The sequence below is a fragment of the Bacillus rossius genome, chromosome 6, assembly GCF_032445375.1.
Source record: "Bacillus rossius redtenbacheri isolate Brsri chromosome 6, Brsri_v3, whole genome shotgun sequence".
Lineage (NCBI taxonomy): Eukaryota > Metazoa > Arthropoda > Insecta > Phasmatodea > Bacillidae > Bacillus > Bacillus rossius.
In genome coordinates this window covers 16,086,805-16,109,541 of record NC_086334.1, presented here as the reverse complement: position 1 = coordinate 16,109,541, position 22,737 = coordinate 16,086,805, and the positions used below count along the sequence as shown (strand labels likewise).

Sequence of the window (22,737 nt, the reverse complement as noted above, 5' to 3'; positions counted from 1 at the left end):
AATGACTGCAAAGCCAACTGATGGTTAGCCCCACAAAGTTGGTTCCACAGTCACTGAATATTTCTGTGTAAGAACCACGTCTGGCCAAAAACCTATGAAACGCAGCTGTAGATAAATCAGACACCAATTCAAGATGTAGAGGTTTGGTGGTGAAAAACAAATATATGCACGAAATGTTCGCGATTTGAGCCCAAGCCATTGTTATGGTAAATAGCCCAGCATAGATAACTCATGTTCTGGCCTGTGTTATTCTTTCAGCAGGTAGGTTAACCATCTTAGTGATTACTGGGTTATTATCTTCTATTTCTGTGGTTTAATTCATCTGTATATCACTTCTACACATATTTTAGGCAATGTCATCACTTTAGTTTACAGAATTATTAAAACCACCATTTTGATGAGATATAGAATCTTTAATCAATCTTTACATCTTTGTGAAATATAATAAATATTTTGTTTATTATTGAGTGATAGATTGGTTTTATATCATTGATCACAGTATCATCGAACACTGTCTTTATAATATGAAAAACTCGGAACCCTCATGCCAGCACAGTATGTTTTTATTGAATTTGAATAAAGTTGTCATAAGTTTTATTAGAAAAAATGTTTTAAAATCAGTAATAGTTGTATTTAAATTATTTTTACTGTTTAGGTAAATGAGTAAATAACAGTAATTCAGTATATTTGAAAATCAATTTTTGCAATAGTAGTGTGGAAAAGTGGACTGGACACATATTTAGCAATTAATGGACGATATTAAGTGTGGTGATTTAATTGGTAATGTAAATATTAGAGTAGCTTGGCTTCTGGGTTGTAACTGCATCGAAGGTGAAAATATACCGAGGTTTCGGTCGCATTGCAGTCACCATCATCATCGAGCAGTTACCCAGAAGCCAAGCATCTCCGAGCAATGTGCGCGAAAGCCTGCGATCTTCACTAATGTATATATTAGTAGTAATTAAAACTGTATAAAAATTAATTGGGCTGTCCTTATGAACCTGTTTTCTCCACTCGTAACATTTGGTGTCAAAGTGGGATAGTCCCAATTAAATGATTTATGAATAATTAACAGTGAATTAAAAAACAATAATTTTAAAAAAAGTAAAAAAAAAAATAGAATTTAGTTTTTTGAGTTAAAAATTGGTGTTAGAAACAGGAGTTAGTTTTGAGTGTGTTGAAGTTAATGTACTGAGTAGAAGTTAAATTAGTTCATAGATGAAACTATAGTGTAGTAATAGGACAGTAGTGATATTGACAGATTGTGTAAGTGGACAAGGAAGATGGCCGCCAATGAACTTAAGAACATAATGGCTTTCTTGGCTGAACTGAAGAGTGACCAAGAAGAGATGTGTAATAAAATTGACAATAGCCAAGAAGAGTTGAAGAATGCCATGAAGACCAAGATTGAAGACATGAAGAAGAACAAAGAGGGGTTTAGGAAGATACGCATAATGAACTCGTAGCAGTTCAAGAAGAAATAAAGAGGGGTTAGAATGAAATGTGAGGCAAATTGGTAGCTGCTCAAGAGTAATTAAAGAAGAAGATGGATGAAACCAGTATTCAGTTGAAAGGGAAAGTGCAGTGTCTGTAACAGCATCTGGCCCAACAGTAGCAACGTCTAGCAGAACATGAACTGATGGCACAACAGATAGCTTAACTTGAGCAGGCCACCGAACAGTGAGTGGCAGCTGTAACTGAAGAATGCCGACGAATAATCAAGGAAGCTACAGCTGCTACGAAATGGACGAGTTATTCTGGGGGAAGTGAAGGTGGAAGACGCTGCAAATAGCCACCCAAAACAGTGCCAGACTACCGTTGGAAGGCCCGATTAGGTATCTTCCACGCGTGGTGGCCCTGCTTCCCAGTTCATAATAGGTACTGGAACATTGATGAGTTCCCAGCTTTTTTATATGTACATCTACAACACATTTAATGAGCAAGGGTCAGTAAAACTGAGCTTTAACGACAGTTTTAGAACTTTCCCTGGTTTATCATTTATCAGCAGATCAGAATTTAACATGTAGTTGCATATAGCCCAATAGAGAAATGTACTGATCAAAGCAGCCTTTTAATTATTGGAAAAGTTAGTTGAATGTTGATTTGTATCTTGGAGAGGATATCTTTTGCTTGGTAGCATCGGACCACCATCGTCTCATTTTGTATGAGCAGTGGCAGTCTTTAGCTTGATGCATAGACCATTAAACAAATGTAACAAATTATTATGGGTGTCACTCCTGTTATTTAATGTAGGTAATCTTTGGTTTAATTTTCTTTTACTTCAAATTGTAGCATTGCAAAATGGGTCATAATAATATTAAGAATAAGTTTGAGGTGAAGGATAATTTTTTTTGTTGATATAGAAAACAGTTCAGATATGTTAAGAATTGTTATTAATTACTTTGGTTAAATTTCATGGAAAGCCTTAAAATACTTATTTCCTTGAGATACTTAATTATTAATTTGAGGGTTAACTCTAGTTCATAATAATTAATGTTGACATTTGATAATTAATGTCAGTAATTAAAGCAGTATATATTATAATTTTACAGGACATCATTTTTAAACAAAAGTTTTTATATGAATTTCAACTTTGTTTACTAAATTTTTAACATTGTATTTGAATTTTTTGGGTAATTTTATATTCTATTGGATATTGCTAGTGTAATATTTTGAGAATAGTCTGGAAAGTACAGAAGGAAGAGCGGACAGGCGCGACACTCTGGCGCCAGAAAGCTATTTTTCACTTTGTAAATGCGTGTTTGGGATTTACGCGTCACGTTGTACGCACAGCTGTAGCGACCGTCTGGAAGGGTCTCTGGAGGCTACCACTAGTCAGCCAATCAGGGCGAGTCCTGGCGTGGTGTGATGCGCTCGGCCGAAATTCCTTATTTGGGCATGTTGATGAATGCTGTACTGTGATTGGTCGGTTGGCCCACGGGGTTGCCTCCCTTGTCTTCACCTATACAAGGGAGGTAATCTCGTCTACCAACTCAGTTGTCGCTCGATTGTCGTCCAGTCCGGTCGCGTCGTCGGCAACTCGCACAATATTATGGAGTTGCACTAAGGGACAATTTAACGCCTAGGGGCTGGGGCCAGGCCGTAATTTTTTAAACTAAGTTCATTTTTTTTTTTTTTTTTCGGAATAATGTATTAGAAATTTAGGCCCTAGGCGTCGGCAACGGCCCAACTTCGCGGGACTTCGGTCAGTGCGCGACCGTACCTTGAGTTACATCGCTAACCAAGGGACAGTAATAAATTCTATTTTTTTGTGAGCGACAAGACTCAACGACCATCAACAGAAAAATGTCTGGTATGGTATGTATTTGGACCTCATCCTATCAAAATTCAAAGACGTCGTTAAAATTTGAATAAGTAAAGACAAAAACTGTACAAGTAACGAAGTTTTTCTAATTAAATTCATTTGTAAAATTGTGTATTGAAGCCATGTAACGATGAGAAAAAACATTTTTTTTAAAGAAATAAACAAAGATAATTTAATAAACTCTTTTATTTCCAAATAAAGCAGAACCTCAGGAACATTGTTTGTTTTGTATTGTTACGTTTCTATGTGTGGTTAGCCGGGAAAAAACAAACAACGTAACAAAATACAGTGCAATATGTACTTTGCTGGCAGAAGGGTCTGTTACAATTCATTATTCCTTCATTACTATTCATCATTTTCAATGATATTTCATATTTAATGTTACAAGTTATGACTTAATATAGATTACTTACCTACATACTGTATTTCTATCACTGATCATGTTGCTAATACTTAATTTTTCTTCAATTTGTGCATAACTTACTTTGATCAGATAATTTTCTCCATGTAAATAATCTGAAACAAAAATCAGAACCTGCAATTTTTTTTTTATCCATTCCAGCTAAGAACACAAGTCAACATTACTGTAGGTTCTCAACTTGCAATGATGCAAAATTACTGTGCCCAAAACTGAGCACATAGACTCATGGATTGTGGCATAGCCTACATGAGGCCAGAACAGGGCTGTTTAAAATGGTGTCAAAGTCTGGTAGAATGATCATTTTTAACGACCTAAATTGTAAAGAGTCCATTTATATTCTGATTACATCCATGACAATTGAGGTGGGACATGTACCCTTGCTGTATTGCTGCTTATTGTGCCTGCCCATCACTAGAAGTTTAATGGTGGTATTTTAAATTATGAATACTCACACAGACCTAACTGTCTTCATAACAGCTAGAGACAATAATACCCCACTGAATCATAATAATAAATAAAAAACTGTAAATAGCATGTTGAAATGCATATTACATTTTAGAGTGTAAATGCAAAATCTGATATCAGAGTAACACAATAAAAAATGATTTAGTGTTGGGTCAATTCCAAAAATATACTTGTTCAGATTCCAATTTCAGTTCTCAGATGTGGGTTTTTTTTCCAGTGTAGTTCAACTCCATCATTTTCTTAGACAGCTTCTCTTTTCCCATTCTTGCTTGCACCATTTCATTCCTGATCCTATCTTGCCTCATTTTCCAACATACTCATAAATCGTACCTATTGTTCCGATCTTCCCAGCATCTCTCTTGTCTACAGTCGGAGAGTGACTTCGTGGACGTAGTAGGTATTGTACAACACTTGTTTTCATTTTAATGGCACTTCTCTCTTCTATACCAAAACTCTCACACATCTGTAGAACACATCTCCTTGTACTTTTCTTACAATCTCCTTGGTTTTGTCCCCTCCCTCCAAGATACTTCCTAGATCCTTAAAGGTTTTTACCTATTTCAACTCAACACCATCTAATTCAATGCATCACATTACTTGATTTTTGTTCCACATCATGCATTTAGGTAGTTCCAGAAACTTCTTACCTTCATTGTTCCTTACTCCCCACCCCTCACTTACTAGAACTTCCTCATAACCTTTTATATCTTTCTCCCATTACTATCTGCCATTCTCTGCCAAATCGTTTCTCCAGTTCTTCCTCAAACTACTACTTCTCCTCGGCTATGCAGCCCACTGGTGGTGCGTACACCTGGGGCATCCCCGGTGTCTTTCCTTTGTCTTTCAATACCATTTGTATAATCTGGTAACTGAAGCCTTCTACCTCCACCTGCCATCCATCCTTCACTAACAAGCCTACTCATTTCTCCTCCTCTCACCATTTCCCATCCAGTGCAGCTTATGGCCATCCCTCTGTTTCATCTACCCACTACCTCTCCAGTTTGTTTGGCTCAGATCAAAAACATATAACCTCCTCTCTGTCATTACTCTTATCCTTCCTGAAAGAGTGCCAATATTTAATGTCCCTAAACGTACTTGAGTTGTTTTACAGGTTTATCCGTTCAGCATATCACTTTATTTTCTCAGGTAGTTTTTTTTTTTAAATTTTGGTTGCCGGCTTACTAAGCATGTTGCATCCTACACCAGGCTGCCAGGTGAGCCTGTGGTCTTAACAGCGTGGCAAGTCCCTATTTAAAAGAAATAAATTTGAATTTTAAATCTAAATTTTCATGATTGTACTGTACTGTAGCGAGAAAATAGACCAACTTCGATTCCAAAACCACTGGACCCTTAATCATTCGATACCTCTGGAATCCACCCAAAACTAAATAATAATAACTATACAACTGAACAGTCCATTCGAAATTATCCAAGCACTTTTGAATCTAGCTGTTCTAAGAAAATCACACTGGGAATTACAGAGTTTCACAATCTGTTGTACTCTCAGCCTTACCAGCATATGAAGTTAAGATTTTCCTTTACCTCTTTAATGTTAGAAACCAGTGGCTGCTGGAGTTAAGTTTATTTTTGTTCATACACATGACATTCGTCCGAGACAGCAGCGTGTTATTACAAACGAAACAGTTTTTCCCTCGTTCCGCATGCCTACGGCTGGAGACAGTGCTATTTGGGCGGGACTCTGTACACACCTTCTCCTGGAGGTCTTGCACGAGGCCGGGCAGGTCCGGGGGGACGTCTGTGCCTCGGCCCTGGATGCAGCCGGAGACGCCCGCCAGGGTGCGGGCCAGCAGGCTGCTCCCCGCTGCCAGGGAGTACCTGCGCCGCCTGCAGCGGGCGAGGGCCTCGCCGGGCGGCAGCACGTGCTGTCGGTAGCAGCGCAGCCAGCGCAGGCAGAACTGCAGCGCGTGGGGGGCCGCGTCGGGGGACGACAGCACGGCGAACTGCACCAGCTTGTGGTGCCAGGGCTGGGTGGCCAGGCTGCACGCCAGGGCTCCATCGCGGGCCGAGGCATACTCCAGCACGGTCCCGAGGCAGCCCCACTGCACGGCCCGGGCGCTCGGCAGACTCTGTGGTGTGCGTTTGCAAACAAACTGTCATGAAACATGGTAATACTTTTTTTGACGTGACAACGTCTAATAAATCGATGAATGCCGGCTGCACGCACGAAAAAGTGTCCCGTTACGCACGTTGTTCCGTTATGCTGTGTCCCGTTAAGCTTATTGTACGCTTGCGCCGCATCTATCTCTCTTCCACTCGACTGTTTATAAAGTGAAGTGAAAAATTAATGTGGTTTTCATTGCTTATTACAACAACAATTTCTGCAATAAAGGTTAATTATTCTTGCATTTTAAAAATCTCATTACTAGTATTATTTCAAGTATTAATTCAATTTTATTTATTAAAGTATGCAATCATTTCATCAAGGTTTTGTTATGACGTCACATTAAACTATTGTTCGTAAACCAACTTTACAGACAACTAATTTTTATGTGTATAAATACACATAGTACAAAATTTCATCAGACAGTGTTTAAATAAAACAGTTAAAACTATTTTTTATCAAAATCTTTTTAGGTTTTCGATTGCATAACAAAGGAACAGGTCTGATATACTGAACACTAGTACATGCATAATCATTGTTTGAATTACTATGTTATTTCAATGGAAAGTGAAAAATTAGGGTTTACAGTCATGTTGGGGGACACTAGACGTAATGTCGTGTAACTGAAATAACTATCTCTCCTGTATCATTATACATATTCCCCCGCACCCCCTCCCCCTTTTTTTTTTGCTCTAGAATAACTAAACTTTACAGAAACATAGAAAGAAAGTCATCCATAACTGAAACCAAAGATGTTAACAGATACTATGGAAAATATTTCGAGTTTGACTTTTAAAACCATGAACTCTGGATGATGACAATAATTATTACTGGTGTTTTTATTAAGTGGTGGTCTGCTCACGGTAGCACAGAAGCCCTGCAGTTTGAAGTACAGAGTCTTGATGAAATCTGGTGAGAGTGAGGAGCCTTCACTGCAGTCTGCAATCTTTGCACAAGGATGGTCTATCTCGCTGCTTAATGCAGCATTTACGAACTGCGATACTGAAACTACGCTCCACGAATGACTCGACAGTATTGCCAACAGGTAACTACCATCCAGGACCACATTGGTACGGCACTGAAACAGAAACACATTACTAACTTCAGGAATTGATTTAATATTAATTATTTATATTACAACAAATAAAAGAGTTAATTCCAATATTTCAGAGATAACCTTTGAGACTTACTTATCAAAATAGTGATTAAAAGCAGTAGCATGATATTTTAAATGTTACAGAGTACAGAATACTCCATTTAAGGCACAATTTTGTTATGACCATTAAATCAGAGTGCATCAAAAACTTATACAGTAAAACCCTGCTGTTTGACATCCTGTTTATTATGCCCACCTCTTAATTACAAGCCCTTTTTAAAGGAACTGAAAAGTGTGTGTAAAAAAATTAAAAATTGGAAGGAAATCAATTTGTATGAAGCATGTTGTGCTGTGTTTTCCTTGGCTATCTCTGTACTGCATGTGGCGCAGTAGACAGCCTATTCCTGACTAGTCCTCTTCATCCTGCCACAGGATAAGGTTATGTGGCATCAGGCATGTTTTCCCGCTGGCCGGCCTACAGATCTGCTGGCTGCCTATCCATCCATTGCCCTCTGTTTGCTTCTGTTATTACGACTTGCCTTGTATTTAGCAACTATGGATCTCTCTTGGTTGTGATAACTGTTTGTTGAGGAATGACTCCTTTATCCTGACAGGCTACGACATGTTTTTTGAATGGATGTACACAGCGGCCATCCGGATGCACGCCTGCCTCTACCCTCCTAGCGTTCTAGCTGTCACCAGAGATGTTTTATCTTGACAGCTAAGGTAATTAATTATCTTTTCCTGTGGGTTGGCAAAAAAATATGGTGCTTCAAAATGCAAATATATAAATAAATAAATAAATAAATATATATATATCCTTTAACTCGCACAGCACACACTGCACATCTGGCTGCCGTCCATGCCCCTTGCATTCCCCTCCTATAACATTAATAACATTCCACGTCTTACCCCCTCACGTGAATGATAACGAAGTGATGTCACTACGATTAACCTTCTTGACCTTTCTGGCGTGGTATATCGTTATGACCCCACATCTAATAAGTTAACATCTTAATGAAAATTGATTTCATTTTCCTTATGACATTAGTGACAAATGGTGACAGAGACTGGTCCAATATGATTTTCTTGGGTATCTTTCCTTTTTAGAATGTGTCTGCTATTAAAATAGTTACATTTTATTTTGAAAATGTGTCGACTTCATGCCAGAGACTACTGAACACGGACTTGGTGCAAAAATGACATATTCTGACATATAACCCTATTCCGGGATATTTCCGGGAACTTTTAGGAATCATAACAACAAGGTTTTACCGTAGTCTCATACATAATTATGTTTTGAGGACTAAAACAGGAGTGCAACTTACATTCCAGTACGGTATTTATACACGCGCTATATTGTAAATATGTGCTCATTAAAATCTGTTATTTCAGCTTTTGTAGGTTTATGATAAGATCTAGACGTGACGTTTGAAACAACGTAACAGTCTCGTGGTGCTCTGCACGTGCATGCAAGTCACTAGACTGGAACGCTCCTGCGGCTATCCTAAGCAGGGCCGTTAACAAGCGCACAGACTCGCACCTGCACCTGCAGAGCCGACTGGCATGCCAGCAGGCTGGCGAGGAGCTGCAGCGCGAGCGGCACGAGGTACGAGCTCTCCGACATCACTGCGCGCTGGATTGTCTCCAGGAAGCACGCGTTGCCCAGGTACATGCACGGCACTGCGCAGCCATACACGTGCGTGGTCAAACACTATGTAGTTCACGTACAGAAATAAAACATCACACAAAACAAAAAACACTTTTTTTTTTAGGGGAAATTCTTTACAACTGATACTGCAAGTTGAGACGATGGCACATCATAGAATAACGAAAATTGAGTTGGGTATGATCTCTTGTACATAATAGTTTAGTCATGTCAAATTAAAAGAACAGAGAAATGCTTCTTTTAAATAAACACACGCAATATTTTTTGGACAATGCGGTGGAAACGAAATGACACATTTACTGAAGAAGCAATTTCGGCATTGCTTCTGCTGTAAGGCTCTTTTCCGGTTTTCTTTCGCCATTTTTTTTTTTCCAATTGTGAACCAACAGTGTGTACTTTATTAATTAGTTTTATCGTTCCAGTGGATTGCTGAAGTGTGAATTTTCAATTCTAACATGCTTGGCAGCACACACCCTTTTTTCTTCTTGATAGTGAGGTCATTAGAGATGGTAACACACAATAAGACAGACCACAGATTATGTAAAAGAAGTTGGCCGTGGCCTAGCTCTAGCGATCGCTCTGCAAGTTAGTGGGTGTAGTAGCCGAGCGGACTGAGAGAAGTGCAGTACGACAGAATTTGATCAGAGGGGAAAGACTGCCAAAATCATGTTCTGGGAATTGAGGACCAACGGATATGTTGTTACTGAAGTGTAGGGTATGTTGATGGGTTACCCTTATATTGTAACTTCGTTAGACATGTCTAAGGCAACATCTCAATGCACTGTGACATCACATCACAAATTGTGTAGAGACTAATATGTTGAAGTCTAAATTGTAATTCCATTGTTATTTACACTTTAAAAATACTTCTCATAGATTTTTTAAAATATTTCATTAATCACACAAAAAATAATTAATTGGTGTTTTAAATTATTAATTTTTACTGGAAAAGGATAAAATAGACTCACGATGTTTGCATGGAAATAAGTCCAACATGTCGTGGTAGACATTTCTGAAACTATCACTGATATTGACGCCAAAATGGTTGAAATGTGAAGAATGTTGACGAATAATTTTGGTATGTTACACTGTCTTTCTGGGGATACTCTAGTCTGAATCGTTTGGTCACAAGCCGAGTGTTTTACAAAGTAAATACAGTGCAAGAAAATCAAACATATTAAGAGCACTGTTAGTTGGCACAAATCACGGCATGGCCATGCCCTGAGTTGGAAGCGTGCTTTATTCTGGCCCAAGGGTGAGCATACGTCTACAGTATAAAGTTTCTGTAGGGCAGACTCAACGTAAACGCTAATTGTGAATGGACAGCAAGAAAATTGGTTTGCTTGGCAGTGCCTCCATTGTGACCACCATCACGCACACGCAGGTACCTCTCTTATCTTGCAGCTTCTGAGCGGTATTCAGGATCAGCGACGACAGACGGAAGCCCTCGCCATAGAAGTGTATCGAGCTGTCGTACTGCGGCAGCACCCTCGTCAGATTCCAAGCGACCTGCACGAAGCTGCTGGTGTTCACCACGTCCGGTATGCCTTGGCAAGCCAAGCTCATCAGGATGCCCGCGTTTGGGACTGGAACAGAAATCAGACATTCAGATCCACCCTCAAAAAATCATCATGGAAATATAATCTGCTAGCAAAAAAAGGAAACACTATACTGAAATAAAAACTGACTGTAACTATAAACTCTTGAGTGAACTAAAACTGCTGGCATCACAATAATGTGATATGGCAGCCAGGGTCAACACACAAAATCCACCCGAAAAAAATATGAACATGAGTGGTTCGATTAGTGCTGGGTTACAGAAATAGCCAAACCAATAGACTGCTGGATTAAAAACCTTTCACTGTAGTAGGTATTCAAGGTTTCCACTCTTACTTCAGCCAGTTTTACTGAGTTTACCCTATTTTCCCTCCATGAAACATTGTCAATTTCCCTGGGCTGTATTGAGTATTTTAAAAATCTAGTATATTCCCTATGTTTTCCAGATTTTTCCTGTCTGTGGGAATACTGGTAGTAACTAAACCATTTTTATTCGTATACTTCTTGTTATTCATACATTTTATTAATCTAACATCCTCATAATGCTAAAAATTATAAGTTCATAGGTCTTAAATTGACACAGCGGAGTCCGGCTTATCAGAACAAAGTTGGGGCAGAGACCTGTTCGGATATCCACATTTTCGGATTAGGCCAATAATTTCCGAAATACATCATGTAGTCAAACACATATGTAACTCAGCCTAAAACATTTTTACAATCACGAAACCACTAAACATGTTGATGATTTAATCAAGATGTCAAAAAAAAATTTAATTTTTTTTTTTAAAGAATTACGATCTTCAGATTAGTGGGGTTTGGACTAGCAGACTCCACTGTAGTTCTATATGAATTAGCTCAAAGTCTTAGCTCAATGGACAGATTAGTATGATGAATGCATTAATGTCGTGCAGTGCATACGAACTACCTAACAGCAGGGCCGTCGAGAAAAACCAAGGGCCTGGGAAAAATAATTTTGTCGGACCGCATCCATATTACTTCATTCTTATGTTTTTAATAGCCACAATTTAAAGCATGTAAAAATTACTCTGGCTATAACTGCAAATGTGATCTGCGTGTATCGCATAATTTGTAAGGTTTTCTATGAATTCTATGAACAATGTTGAAACTCAACCGTGCCCCAGGAATTTTTCCCCCTCCCTCCCTCTCAACGGCCCAGCCCAACAGTATCTGACAGTCACCTGACATGCTGTTGAAGCAGCTGAGGGCTGTGGGGAGGCTGTTCCACAAGCTGACAAGCACCTGTTCGCCCACCTTGGAGCTGACCAGGCACTGCTGGATGATCTTCATGGCCCTCTCTGCAGTCTTGTTGTCCGACTGGACGATGATGTCCTGGCAGTAAAGGAAACGCTTAAGCATTGAACTCAAAATCAGTACATTTAATATATATCATCTCTCATTATTGAAACATTGTCGCCATTTTAGGTGAAGCACCAAAATTTATTTTATTTAGCCAAAAGTATGTTCATTACAATCATTGGAGCCTGGAATAACTGATACGAATAAATGCATTAATTATTTTTAATGGAGTCAGTTATAGCATATTCCAGCAGCACTTAATCTTGCTGCACCCATGTAATTGCATGTTCCCTCCCTTTATTTCATTTTTTTTTTTGTACTGCATACAAACCTCATTTCCACTGCAGCCACACACTAATTAAACAAAATACACTAATGATAAAAAAAACTAAGATCACAACCATTATTTTTCTTTTTATGTACTGACGCCATCCTGCCTGCCTGCCTCAGTTAGCGCAATAGTTATTTTTTCTAGATGCGAATCTGAGACTTCTCAGGGGTGATTTTTGGCCATGTGGCTCGAGATAGCAGGTTTGATGCTCGGCAGAGACTCCCCAAGCTGTCAGCCAATCAGGACGCTTTGCTAATGGCAGAATGAAAGAGCATTTTTCGGAACAGTATTTAGTAAGCAACGAGCCCTCATGCGTCTGCGTACATGGCCTGTTTCGATATTAGAGTTGGCGCTCTTCCTGACACCATAATTCACTGTCCAGCGACTAATTAAGGCGGTTTTCTAAACAGAGGGAGCAGCCATAGTGGGCCATGACAGTGTTTGTAGGCTGAGCCACTGATATTCTGGATGAGAAGGTTTGAGAGAGTCGGTAGGAGTTTGTCACGGGGTAACTGTTACAAAACGTAACCCTAATCATAATTACTTAACTAATTCCTGAATGCGGAGTCTGCTGTGGGCTGACTGATACATCACATAAATCCTGATTACGAGCAGATAATGTTAATGCAGCAATCAACATGTCCGGGTGGATAGACCTTAAAACACACATGCCACAAAGGAAAGAAACATAGGGAGTCATAAGGCCTCATGCAAATTAAATGAAGGTAGTCAGTGGTGCATGTTTTGCCCGTGGGCGGCCCTGTGCGGGCTAAACAAGAAAGCTTTACGGCTGAGCCTGAGTTACTTGGAGACTGGACCACACCTCGTGGTGAGGCCAATGCGAAAATGTTTATATCCGAATGTATTACGTTACAATGTTCCCCGGCGGGAAGTAAACACATTAATTATGCCTCAAGTTAGTTAAGCCAAGCCGACTTAAGCCAGCTGCAGAGTAGATGCAAAACGATTTAAGGAAACTTACTCTATTGCAGCTACTTCAGTGAAGACAAAGACGGTGCACGAAAACGTCTGGCCCTGGTGCAGGGTGGTGACCAACTTGACAAGCCCGTAGTAGCAGCAGCCTACTAGGGGTCGTCTTCGCGCGCAAAGTGTTTAGAAAACGGTGGTTGAGCTAGGCCATGTTTGTAAACATAATTGCACTATGAAAAATTCATATTAATTTACTTATGACTGTAAATGCACAGAAAGTAGCTTATAAATGTATTATGGTAGTTCCGTTGCTAATGAAGCATAGTAAAAACACATAACCCTACCAGTGGCAGCGTTCATTCTTTGCGTTGCACTACACTGCACTTGTTCGGGCTGCACATCCCCGCACATGATCCAGGAGGGATGGCACTAGGACATACCAGCCTGTGCAAGTCAGGGGAGCATAGATGTGTGTAGTCAATACTACAGTCATGATATCTTATTTGTCAGCTCAGCCAAAACTTGGTGCTCGACTAAAAACACATCCCAAGATATAAATGACAAAACTTATTTTTGTTATTTTAAATAAAATTAAATTCACAAAAAGAAATGTGTTAAAAACAAGGTGTCTGAAAAAAATATATGCATGTATCATTCTCTCAATTAACTAATACAAGAAAAAATTCTCTCTTATGCTGCTTGATATTTAAATTTTTTTTTTAAATATGACAAAATTTAAAATTGAGCATACCAGCAAAAAACAGCCAACCACAGGAAAGCGAGTAAGCAGTTTCAAAATGATGCCATTGTTGTAATCATCAGACACAAGCCACGTAGTAATCTGAAAGAAAAATGTCACAGTAATATAAGTCAAAAAACAGCCAACCACAGGAAAGCGAGTAAGCAGTTTCAAAATGATGCCATTGTTGTAATCATCAGACACAAGCCACGTAGTAATCTGAAAGAAAAATGTCACAGTAATATAAGTCAAAAAACAGCCAACCACAGGAAAGCGAGTAAGCAGTTTCAAAATGATGCCATTGTTGTAATCATCAGACACAAGCCACGTAGTAATCTGAAAGAAAAATGTCACAGTAATATAAGTCAAAAAACAGCCAACCACAGGAAAGCGAGTAAGCAGTTTCAAAATGATGCCATTGTTGTAATCATCAGACACAAGCCACGTAGTAATCTGAAAGAAAAATGTCACAGTAATATAAGTCAAAAAACAGCCAACCACAGGAAAGCGAGTAAGCAGTTTCAAAATGATGCCATTGTTGTAATCATCAGACACAAGCCACGTAGTAATCTGAAAGAAAAATGTCACAGTAATATAAGTCTCAGTCTCACAAGTCCCAAATTAGCGACTGAAAGGTTAGCATAAAAATTTTCACAAGCAGGTTTGAAAAATCACAAGTGAATTCACAAAACACAAACAAGACACAAGCAATTAATTAATTAATGCATTTAAAAAAAAATCTGTGGTGATGAAAAAAAAACACTAGCATAGGTGTTACTACAAGGTTCTCCAAGTGTGCATAGGACCACCCATTAGCCATTAAGTCTGATGGAACTGATCTTCTCTCCTGAGTTTACAAATCCCATGCAGTGACCATGCAAGTAGAGCACAGGCGAGGCTACGGAGTACTGGATCTCCGTGGCCAGCATCTACCATGCTTACAAACACGTGACACAACCATAGACTTATCAGTATCAAGGATTTTTGCCAAAAAAAAAATTTGAAAATGAAATAGTTAATTACATTTAATTAAACAAGGGATTGGCATCTGGGTCCTGGGCGTAAGTCCACCCATTACCAGCAAGAGTAGGACCAGCTTAAAAATTTTGGCGGGATTGTGAGAGGGCAGGTTGGGGGAAGGGACGAGTGGATGAACGGAGTGTTTTGGGTGGTAAGTAGTATAGAATTACATATCATTCAATTAAATGGAGAGTCAGGAATTTCGAAAAGTAAAGCCTGTTTAGACTATTTTAATGCTTTTTCTGACAACTTGAGATTTTTTTTTATTCTCCAAGTGTTTTTTTATTCATTCTAGGGTTGTGGAAGGATTTCCACTGATTACCAGAACTCTAGCCATGCCTATGGACTCTAGAGAATAGCAACTCTCTCGAGGAAGACACCACAAACCAGATTTGGAATTAATACACCAAACCAACATTTCCAAAAAATAAAAAATAAAATAATAAAATTAATAAGTACATTACACGGGACAGTTTAGAAGTGAAACAATAGTTGTGATAGTGGTGGAGCTGGTACAGACCACTCTCATCTGCAGCCAGCCGGGCGCTCGGACGCAGCAGAAGACCCAGGCCAGCAGGGCGGGGTGGTGTGTGTACACCTCCTGGAAGAACTCGCCGGACCTGCCGCTCGCCTCCAGCTGCTCTATCAGCTGTACGCTGCGCTGGCTGCTCCGCTCCACCAGGAAGTCTCCAGTCGGGGTCAGGCACAGGGCCTGTGGGGTCGGCAGCGTGGTTCACGACTGAACAAACACTAATTAATTTGACGTCGACCGGGGCTACGCCCTCCCTAAGCCCGATGTGCCTCACGCCGTCGCCACCCCGCTCCTCCCACCACCACCCTCTATTTCAAACCTCCCGCCCCGTGTGCAGGTGTGTGTGTGTGTGTGTGCGTGTGAGGCTGCCAACAAGAGGCGAAATTAGAGTCTGTGCCACGACCCCTTTTATTTTATCATTCAATTTTAATGTTTACGTAATTGCTACCTGTCTTTTCTTTAAATAATATTCCCTAAGGATTATGTTTGTAGTGCTCGTTGGTAAAAGGACGGCGCAGCGCCCCACACGGCAGGCAATGGAACTACCCGCAACCAGTTGAACCATAATATTAATTAAAATAATTAATACTCAACAAATAATTAATGAAACCTTGTTATAATTTTAATATAGAATTTTTAGTGTATTTGTTTTAGTTAAATAAGTGGTAATAAATAGCAGGAGAGGCTAACGGTAAATCCAGCGCTTTCCGGCCGCCATGCTGCCCTGGCCTCTTCAGTCGCTTCCGTTCGTCACCCGGGGTAGGATGCTTGGTAAGCACCGCGCAACTTCATATTTTTTCTCAAGCAACTGATTTCTTAACATCCGCCGGACTTTTCATAATTCTTAAAACCTTTTTGTATCTGCGAGGCCTACTCCGGGTGGCCGACTCGTTTTAGTAAATATTTAAGTTCAATTCGAACATTTAATCACGAACCGCGTCCTAAACTCACGAGGCCAGGCCACGAGGTGACAGTTTCATTGAGTGTATGTAGATGTAGCGCAATTGGAGACGTGTTGTAACGTTGCTGAAATAAAAGGAGTACGTCGAACTTGTGATTTTTAGTCGAGTGACCACGTGTCCCTGCTCCTGAACCTCGAGGCGTGTGGGGCGCTTTAAGAGCCCACTGGAGCGATATTGCGTGCTAAGGGAACCGGGCCTAGCCCTACACGGGTCACGTCACGCCCTGAAGGGAGTCTCCGCCGGGTCCACGTGCCCACATCACGTGGTGGCGCCCACTCCGACATTTCATTTGTTCATTCCCTTACATCCCTAGTACGACAAATTCAATCAGAAATTATTAGTACGTTGTTCAACCACTGCAGAAGAATGTACTCATGCAAGAAAGTGTTTACAAGAAATATTATAGAAAAGTTTAAAGTAACTACTAGTCCTATATTAATGAAAACATTATATTATAAAAGCAGAAGTGAGAGCATGAGTATGTTTTTTGTTACCACTCAGCTCAACGGATTTTCATGAAATTTGGTATACAGTTATGTATGTAGGTTTATAATAATATTCATTATAATAATTTATTTTAATAAAACAATAAAAAATTAATTAATGTAAAAAAATAATTAAAAAAACATATAAAAATTATAACAAATCTATTCTCAATTTTTGATCCCCATAAACAATAATTATTAATTTAAAAATAAACTGTGAAATAGGACATAGAATACTTTTCATCACAGAAAAATGTATTGTTCCTGTGGTATAAAAACAAAATGTAAATCTCAATTGCTCAACAGTTTTTTTTTTGTTTTTTTTTTTTTTTAATTTGCATTTAGCATATTCAATAGTAGCATCCTGAAATCACAAAGGATATTTATTCCAAAAAAAAAACATATAACAATTCCTGAGGGATTATAATAAAATGTAGCCTACAAATGCTGAGTGTATTTTAATGTAATTTAGTGTATTGGCTAAATAACACAATAGGATATTATTTATCACTGAAAAAATTACAGTTATGAAGATTTTTCTAGTGGACTGAGTTTTTCAATTAGGTATTTATTCTCTTTGCTTGACTTAAGTTATTTATTTTGTACTTACCTACAGTTTCAGTGGGATTATAACATAACTAATTTTTTTCTACAAGCTTATAGATCTTGTAATGAATTGATTTTTTTAAGCAGATAGAAAGTATTAATATTATTTCCTCTTTCGTATTTACTTTTATTTTTCATAGAATACTTATAAATTAAATACAAATTTGGTTTATATATTAAAGTGCGTAATATATTTGTGATTCTTTTCCTTTGTGATTTTGAGAAAAAATTAATTTTAAATAACTGCTGTACCTGGCTTCGCACAGGTCGATAACAATCCCAGGTAGATAACAATTTTTTTATAAGTTTTTTTAAATCACTTAAAAATACTTATATTTAAATTATTGCCATGTGCAAACTAATTTATTTTTGTAATTGGCCATAAAATTTCCAATTTATTTAACCGATACTGTATAATATACATATATTATATAAAACTTTATCTGCCCATGCGAAGCTGGGTATCGTAGCTAGTAGTTCATAATTCGTACTGACACTAAACTGGAGAAGTTAATCCCTTTTTTTTTACAACTGGTGGACATTACTGTATTAAAAATAATAATAATGTGAAATTTAGTTAATAGGTAATGTCAATGGTAAATAGTATGCATCTGCAAGCTCAGACTGATCCATAGCTGTCAGGCTGCTAGCGAAAAACATACTTTCCGCTAGGAAGTGCACTGAGATTAGTGTGTGCTGCAAAGGTGATAGAGACTGGGCACCCTACATCGTACGCCTGGACCTGTTGGAACTCATAGTGCCCAAGTGCCACTAGATGCTAGATTCACCGGACTATTTATATGGTTGACTGGGATCAAACCAGTCTTGAGACTAAAACCCACATCTATGTACACATCTACACAATGTAGGCAGTGGGCAATGACAAATAAAGACTTTCATTAAGACTCGATCTTGCGCATCATTTAGTTATTTCATTTTGTCATTACTATTATTTTTGAAAACTGTCCTTTAAAATTCAACATAATTCTCTTGCAGTTTATGTTTTATCTCAAATTTCTTCAAAAAATATTTTCCTAATGTTACCTAATATCAGTAAGAATTCCTGGATATGTTTATAACTAAAAATCCTCGCAGCTGAAAATAACATGTAGTAAATGATGCAAAAATTTGTAACCCAAAGAGCTTGGGGTGCGAGCCCCAACCTTCATGCTGGGAAGAATATGCGAAATATAAAAACCATTTTTAACTTCTATTGTGAGCTACTGGTTGGTTAAATGAATACTGAAATAAAAGTAAAGTATAACTTTTCTTAGTATATTATTCTTTAAATTTATGATTTATTAAACTTGTATTTGATTAAATAACATTAATAATTCCACAATACTTTTTTTTTTAAGTTGTCATTATTGATTCTGTTTGACAGCGAAAAAAATTGGTTTACCTCATTTAATGCACACAGTCAGAAGATTTACTGTAAAAAATAGCGTAGTCAACATTTTTGAAGTGAAACTTCTTTGAGCACGATGAGAGTAAAATTTAAATTACAATTTCAAGGCTGAATTTTAAAGCAACTTTTTGTGAAATGTTTCTAACGCAAAAAAGGACAGAGAACGTATCGTATCTGCATGGACGGTGCAGAGAACTGGGCGGCGTGCGGCTCAGGTTGAACCCTGCAATGCTGCTGGGATAGGCGGGTCGCGGCGGTAGGGACCCGCCTGCGCCTGACGCCACCCCGACTTGCTGGCATCTAGTAAGGGAGTATTCGGGCAGAGGGCGACACAACGGGGTTCGAGCTTATTGTTGTGCACCGCGGCACGGACCATATTCGCAAGAAAATTATGTTTTTGTAGTACGTATTATTTTAATTACTTGTGTAAATCAGTATTGTAGTAAACAGTGTTATATGAATATTGCTTTAGCTATAAAAATTAATATTTTTGAAGAGAAACTTCTTTAGGGGCGATGAAAGTAAAATTTCAGTTACAATTTCAAGGCTGAATTTTAATGCTAGGTTTTCGTGAAACATTGTTTTGAAATGTTTCTGACACCAAAGAGATATAAAGAGAGCAGTTACGAGTCGGGGTTTGAATTGCCAAAGAAGTTTCACTTCCATCACGTGTACTGAGTTACATATACTATTTTTATTTTTTCAAAACCAACTTTTAGAGTTAAAATTTACCTACAACATAAACAAAACTAATTCTATACTAATTTATTAACTAGTAGACATCTGTGTTAAACAACAAGAGCACAGAAAAAGTAAGTTAATATTATAAACATAAACCATTAGAAACAAATGATTTTTATACTCACAGCAACAATGAGCCACAATGCTTTGACTGACAGCTTAGTGTTGAAACGCAACTCAAAACGGTAGGCAAGGAGGTGTTGTGACAGGGCTGCGATAAAAGGGTTTCTGGTTCGAGGATATGGACACATGGAACAAAGAAATTTGAATTATGATAACAAACTAAAGGGAATAAGGTACTTAAGCAAGTAAATACTGATGTTATATTATACAATCTTGTTCTTCAGTAAAAATATGGCAGTAATTAGTTTTTGATTCTAAAAAATCGCTATTGTATTATCAGGAGTTTATTTTACTTTGATATTTTCTATTTAGTAACATGTTTTAGATGAGAAAATATACTGTTTTTAAGGCAAAATAAACTAATGTGTAAATAAACTATGTTCATGTGTGTGTTTTCGCGTAATATGTAGGTATACGTAAGCATGTAGGTACTGTATACACATACCGCTGCATTCCTGGCATCACCATGCTCTGACACAAGTATTAAGGAATCATCATCAGGTATGTGTGTGCATGTATGTATTTATCTATTTATGTACATGTATATGTGTGTATGTTAATGCATGCACATACTGAATGTGAAACGTGTACAGTGTCTTAAGTAGACCATTAGTCAAGGGTGTATCTGTGTTGGTGAGGCAGGATGTAAGTGCGACAGTTGCTGGCATTTCTAGTGCAGTATCTCCTCTAAGTGCAAGGCTCTGAACTGGCATGAAGTCTTCTCATCTTGCTTAGGGCAGCTACGAAATTTGAGCGGTAACCATAAGATTAGATGGTGGAGAAAATAAAATAAAGGTGTAAGGCAAAGACTTTGGGTGCTTTCAAGAATTTTTACCAGGCATTTTGTGTCAAAAAAAAATTCTGAAAACAAGCTTTTTAGCCCTTTTCACTCTTCTGAAAATACAGTTTTAAAACGAAATATGAAAACAGATCTACCCTTCTGCCAGTAGAGTAATCTTAAATGCTTTTCGTAAACAGACTACTACTATATTATGTGCTTGTGTCAGGCCTGTGAACAGGAAACCAGAACTCTAGGATTTTATGTACATGGTGAAAATAAACAACAAAAAAACTCCCCTCCCACCGGTAATCAACACAAAATAATTCCCCATAATTACCATAATGATCAATTTTACTCTGAGGTCGGTATATATTTGGGGACATCACCTCCCGACCCGCATGATCACTATCAGACAGTGCTATGAGCTGGAAATAAACCCTACATGCACATGTCGTTGTGTAAATTTGCCACAGCTCACTTTACTTTACGGCATATGTAACTTCGCAGACAAGAGAACTGTCAAGCCCACCGTTACCGGGTCAAATGTCCAGCACATGAACAAAATTAAAGAAGCCAACAACCAACATGTGTGTTGAACCCAGATTACCATCATTTTGCAAAACTTAGCATCCAGTAGTGTAAAAGTCATCCCTGGTGGTCAAGATCCAGCAGTGGCTCATATCCAAGGGACATCTGCCGAGCATTTCCATGCCACAAACCCCTTCTTGTCATGTGGCACAGCCCTTCACACTTTTTCCTAGTGCTCTAACAGTCTAACGTGTAATCCTTGCGCATTCTGGCCCTCTCGGATAGGCGCATCAGCAACCCTCTTTCCAGATAAGCACATCAGCTCCCAAACAATTATGTTTATAATTTTTCCCATTTTCACGGAATTCTCGTTCGTGAATCCCAAACCCATAGGTGTCCGCTCAGGACATATGAAATCATTACATGAATAGTCTCTCACAAACTTTGCATAACCAAGAGATAGATGACATTTTTAAGATAAAACTAGCTGGAAATAAATAAGCATGGAATGTGAATGGTGTGAGGATATGGAAAATGTCAAAGATTTAGTAAACAAGGAAAAGGAGAAATGAGTGTTCGTTGAATCATCCTGGAAAAGTAAACATCTATATTAATATTTTGACCAATGTTAGTACTATGTAATGTTGAAACTACACACTACTGTATGTTGTATGCTTAGCAAAATACTTACAGCCTAAATTAAAGCACAATTGCTTTTCCGTACCATGCCTACCACCTATTGCTAGTCAGTTGTCGGTAGGGCATGTTACCAAATGGAATTTAAAAAAAAAAACACTACTGTGTATAGTACTTACAAAGGAACACTTTTTACTCAAGATGGTTAAAATTTTAAAGTTTAATAGTTGAGACCTGCTAATGTTATCACTTTTATGACAGCACTTGCAGCAAAAAAAGATAAACGTTCATAAAACATAAAAATTGTGAACCTCTAACTAGACCATAACTGTAACTGAAGTGGATGACTGAAAATGATTTACTAGTACAAGATATAACATAATTTTACAATAAGAATAAAAGAATGATCATTAAAGTTATTTTGTACATAGGTTACAATAAAATGTCTTAAATACATGTAATATACCTATAACATTATTTATAAAAATTTAACAATAATAGGTATTGTATTGATATCTACATTTTTAATATAGAACCGTGAATAAAAAAAGTCTTTATGTTCCTAAAGTCTTGGTGTTGCTATTTTTATTATTTAATTTTACAAAATACAAAATGTAAAATGCAAATTATCAAGTACCAAAACAGTTGGAACACTGCCTAAGACACATTTTAAACTGAAGTGAATTTTGGATTCACTGATAATTCTTTTTAGTGAAACAGGATTAGAATAGGAGTGCGATATTATAACCAATAGCAAATATTTTAGTAAATATAGTATTTTGTAAAAATATTTTGCTAAAATTAAATATGTCAAACACTGAACAGAATAAAAAAAAATATTTTACATTGTTTGTGTAAAAATATATTAATCACTCATGATAGTAATACAACTCAAAAACAATTCTGAGACAAATATTGTTGGCTTGTTTGCACACTGACATGC

At 37.9% G+C, this 22,737-nt stretch overlaps 1 protein-coding gene across 5 annotated transcripts in view; it reads right to left on the bottom strand.

Moving 5' to 3' along the window:
- Positions 1-392: 392 nt before the first annotated feature.
- The window catches only part of LOC134532715 (uncharacterized), a 32,829-nt gene continuing 10,484 nt past the window's right edge, over positions 393-22,737 (bottom strand). For 4 of the 5 annotated variants that reach the window (XM_063369485.1, XM_063369484.1, XM_063369488.1 and 1 more), the window contains 8 exons: positions 19,852-19,954; positions 15,513-15,704; positions 13,985-14,542; positions 11,855-12,005; positions 10,487-10,684; positions 8,973-9,112; positions 7,196-7,411; positions 4,477-6,298 (listed from right to left, as the gene is read on the bottom strand). In XM_063369485.1, the coding sequence (XP_063225555.1) occupies positions 5,750-6,298; positions 7,196-7,411; positions 8,973-9,112; positions 10,487-10,684; positions 11,855-12,005; positions 13,985-14,542; positions 15,513-15,704; positions 19,852-19,954 (2,107 nt within the window). In that variant the 3' untranslated portion in view covers positions 4,477-5,749. Of the gene's footprint in view, positions 3,842-4,476; positions 6,299-7,195; positions 7,412-8,972; positions 9,113-10,486; positions 10,685-11,854; positions 12,006-13,984; positions 14,543-15,512; positions 15,705-19,851; positions 19,955-22,737 lie in introns of those variants that run through there. The other variant, XM_063369487.1, reaches the window with a different exon arrangement.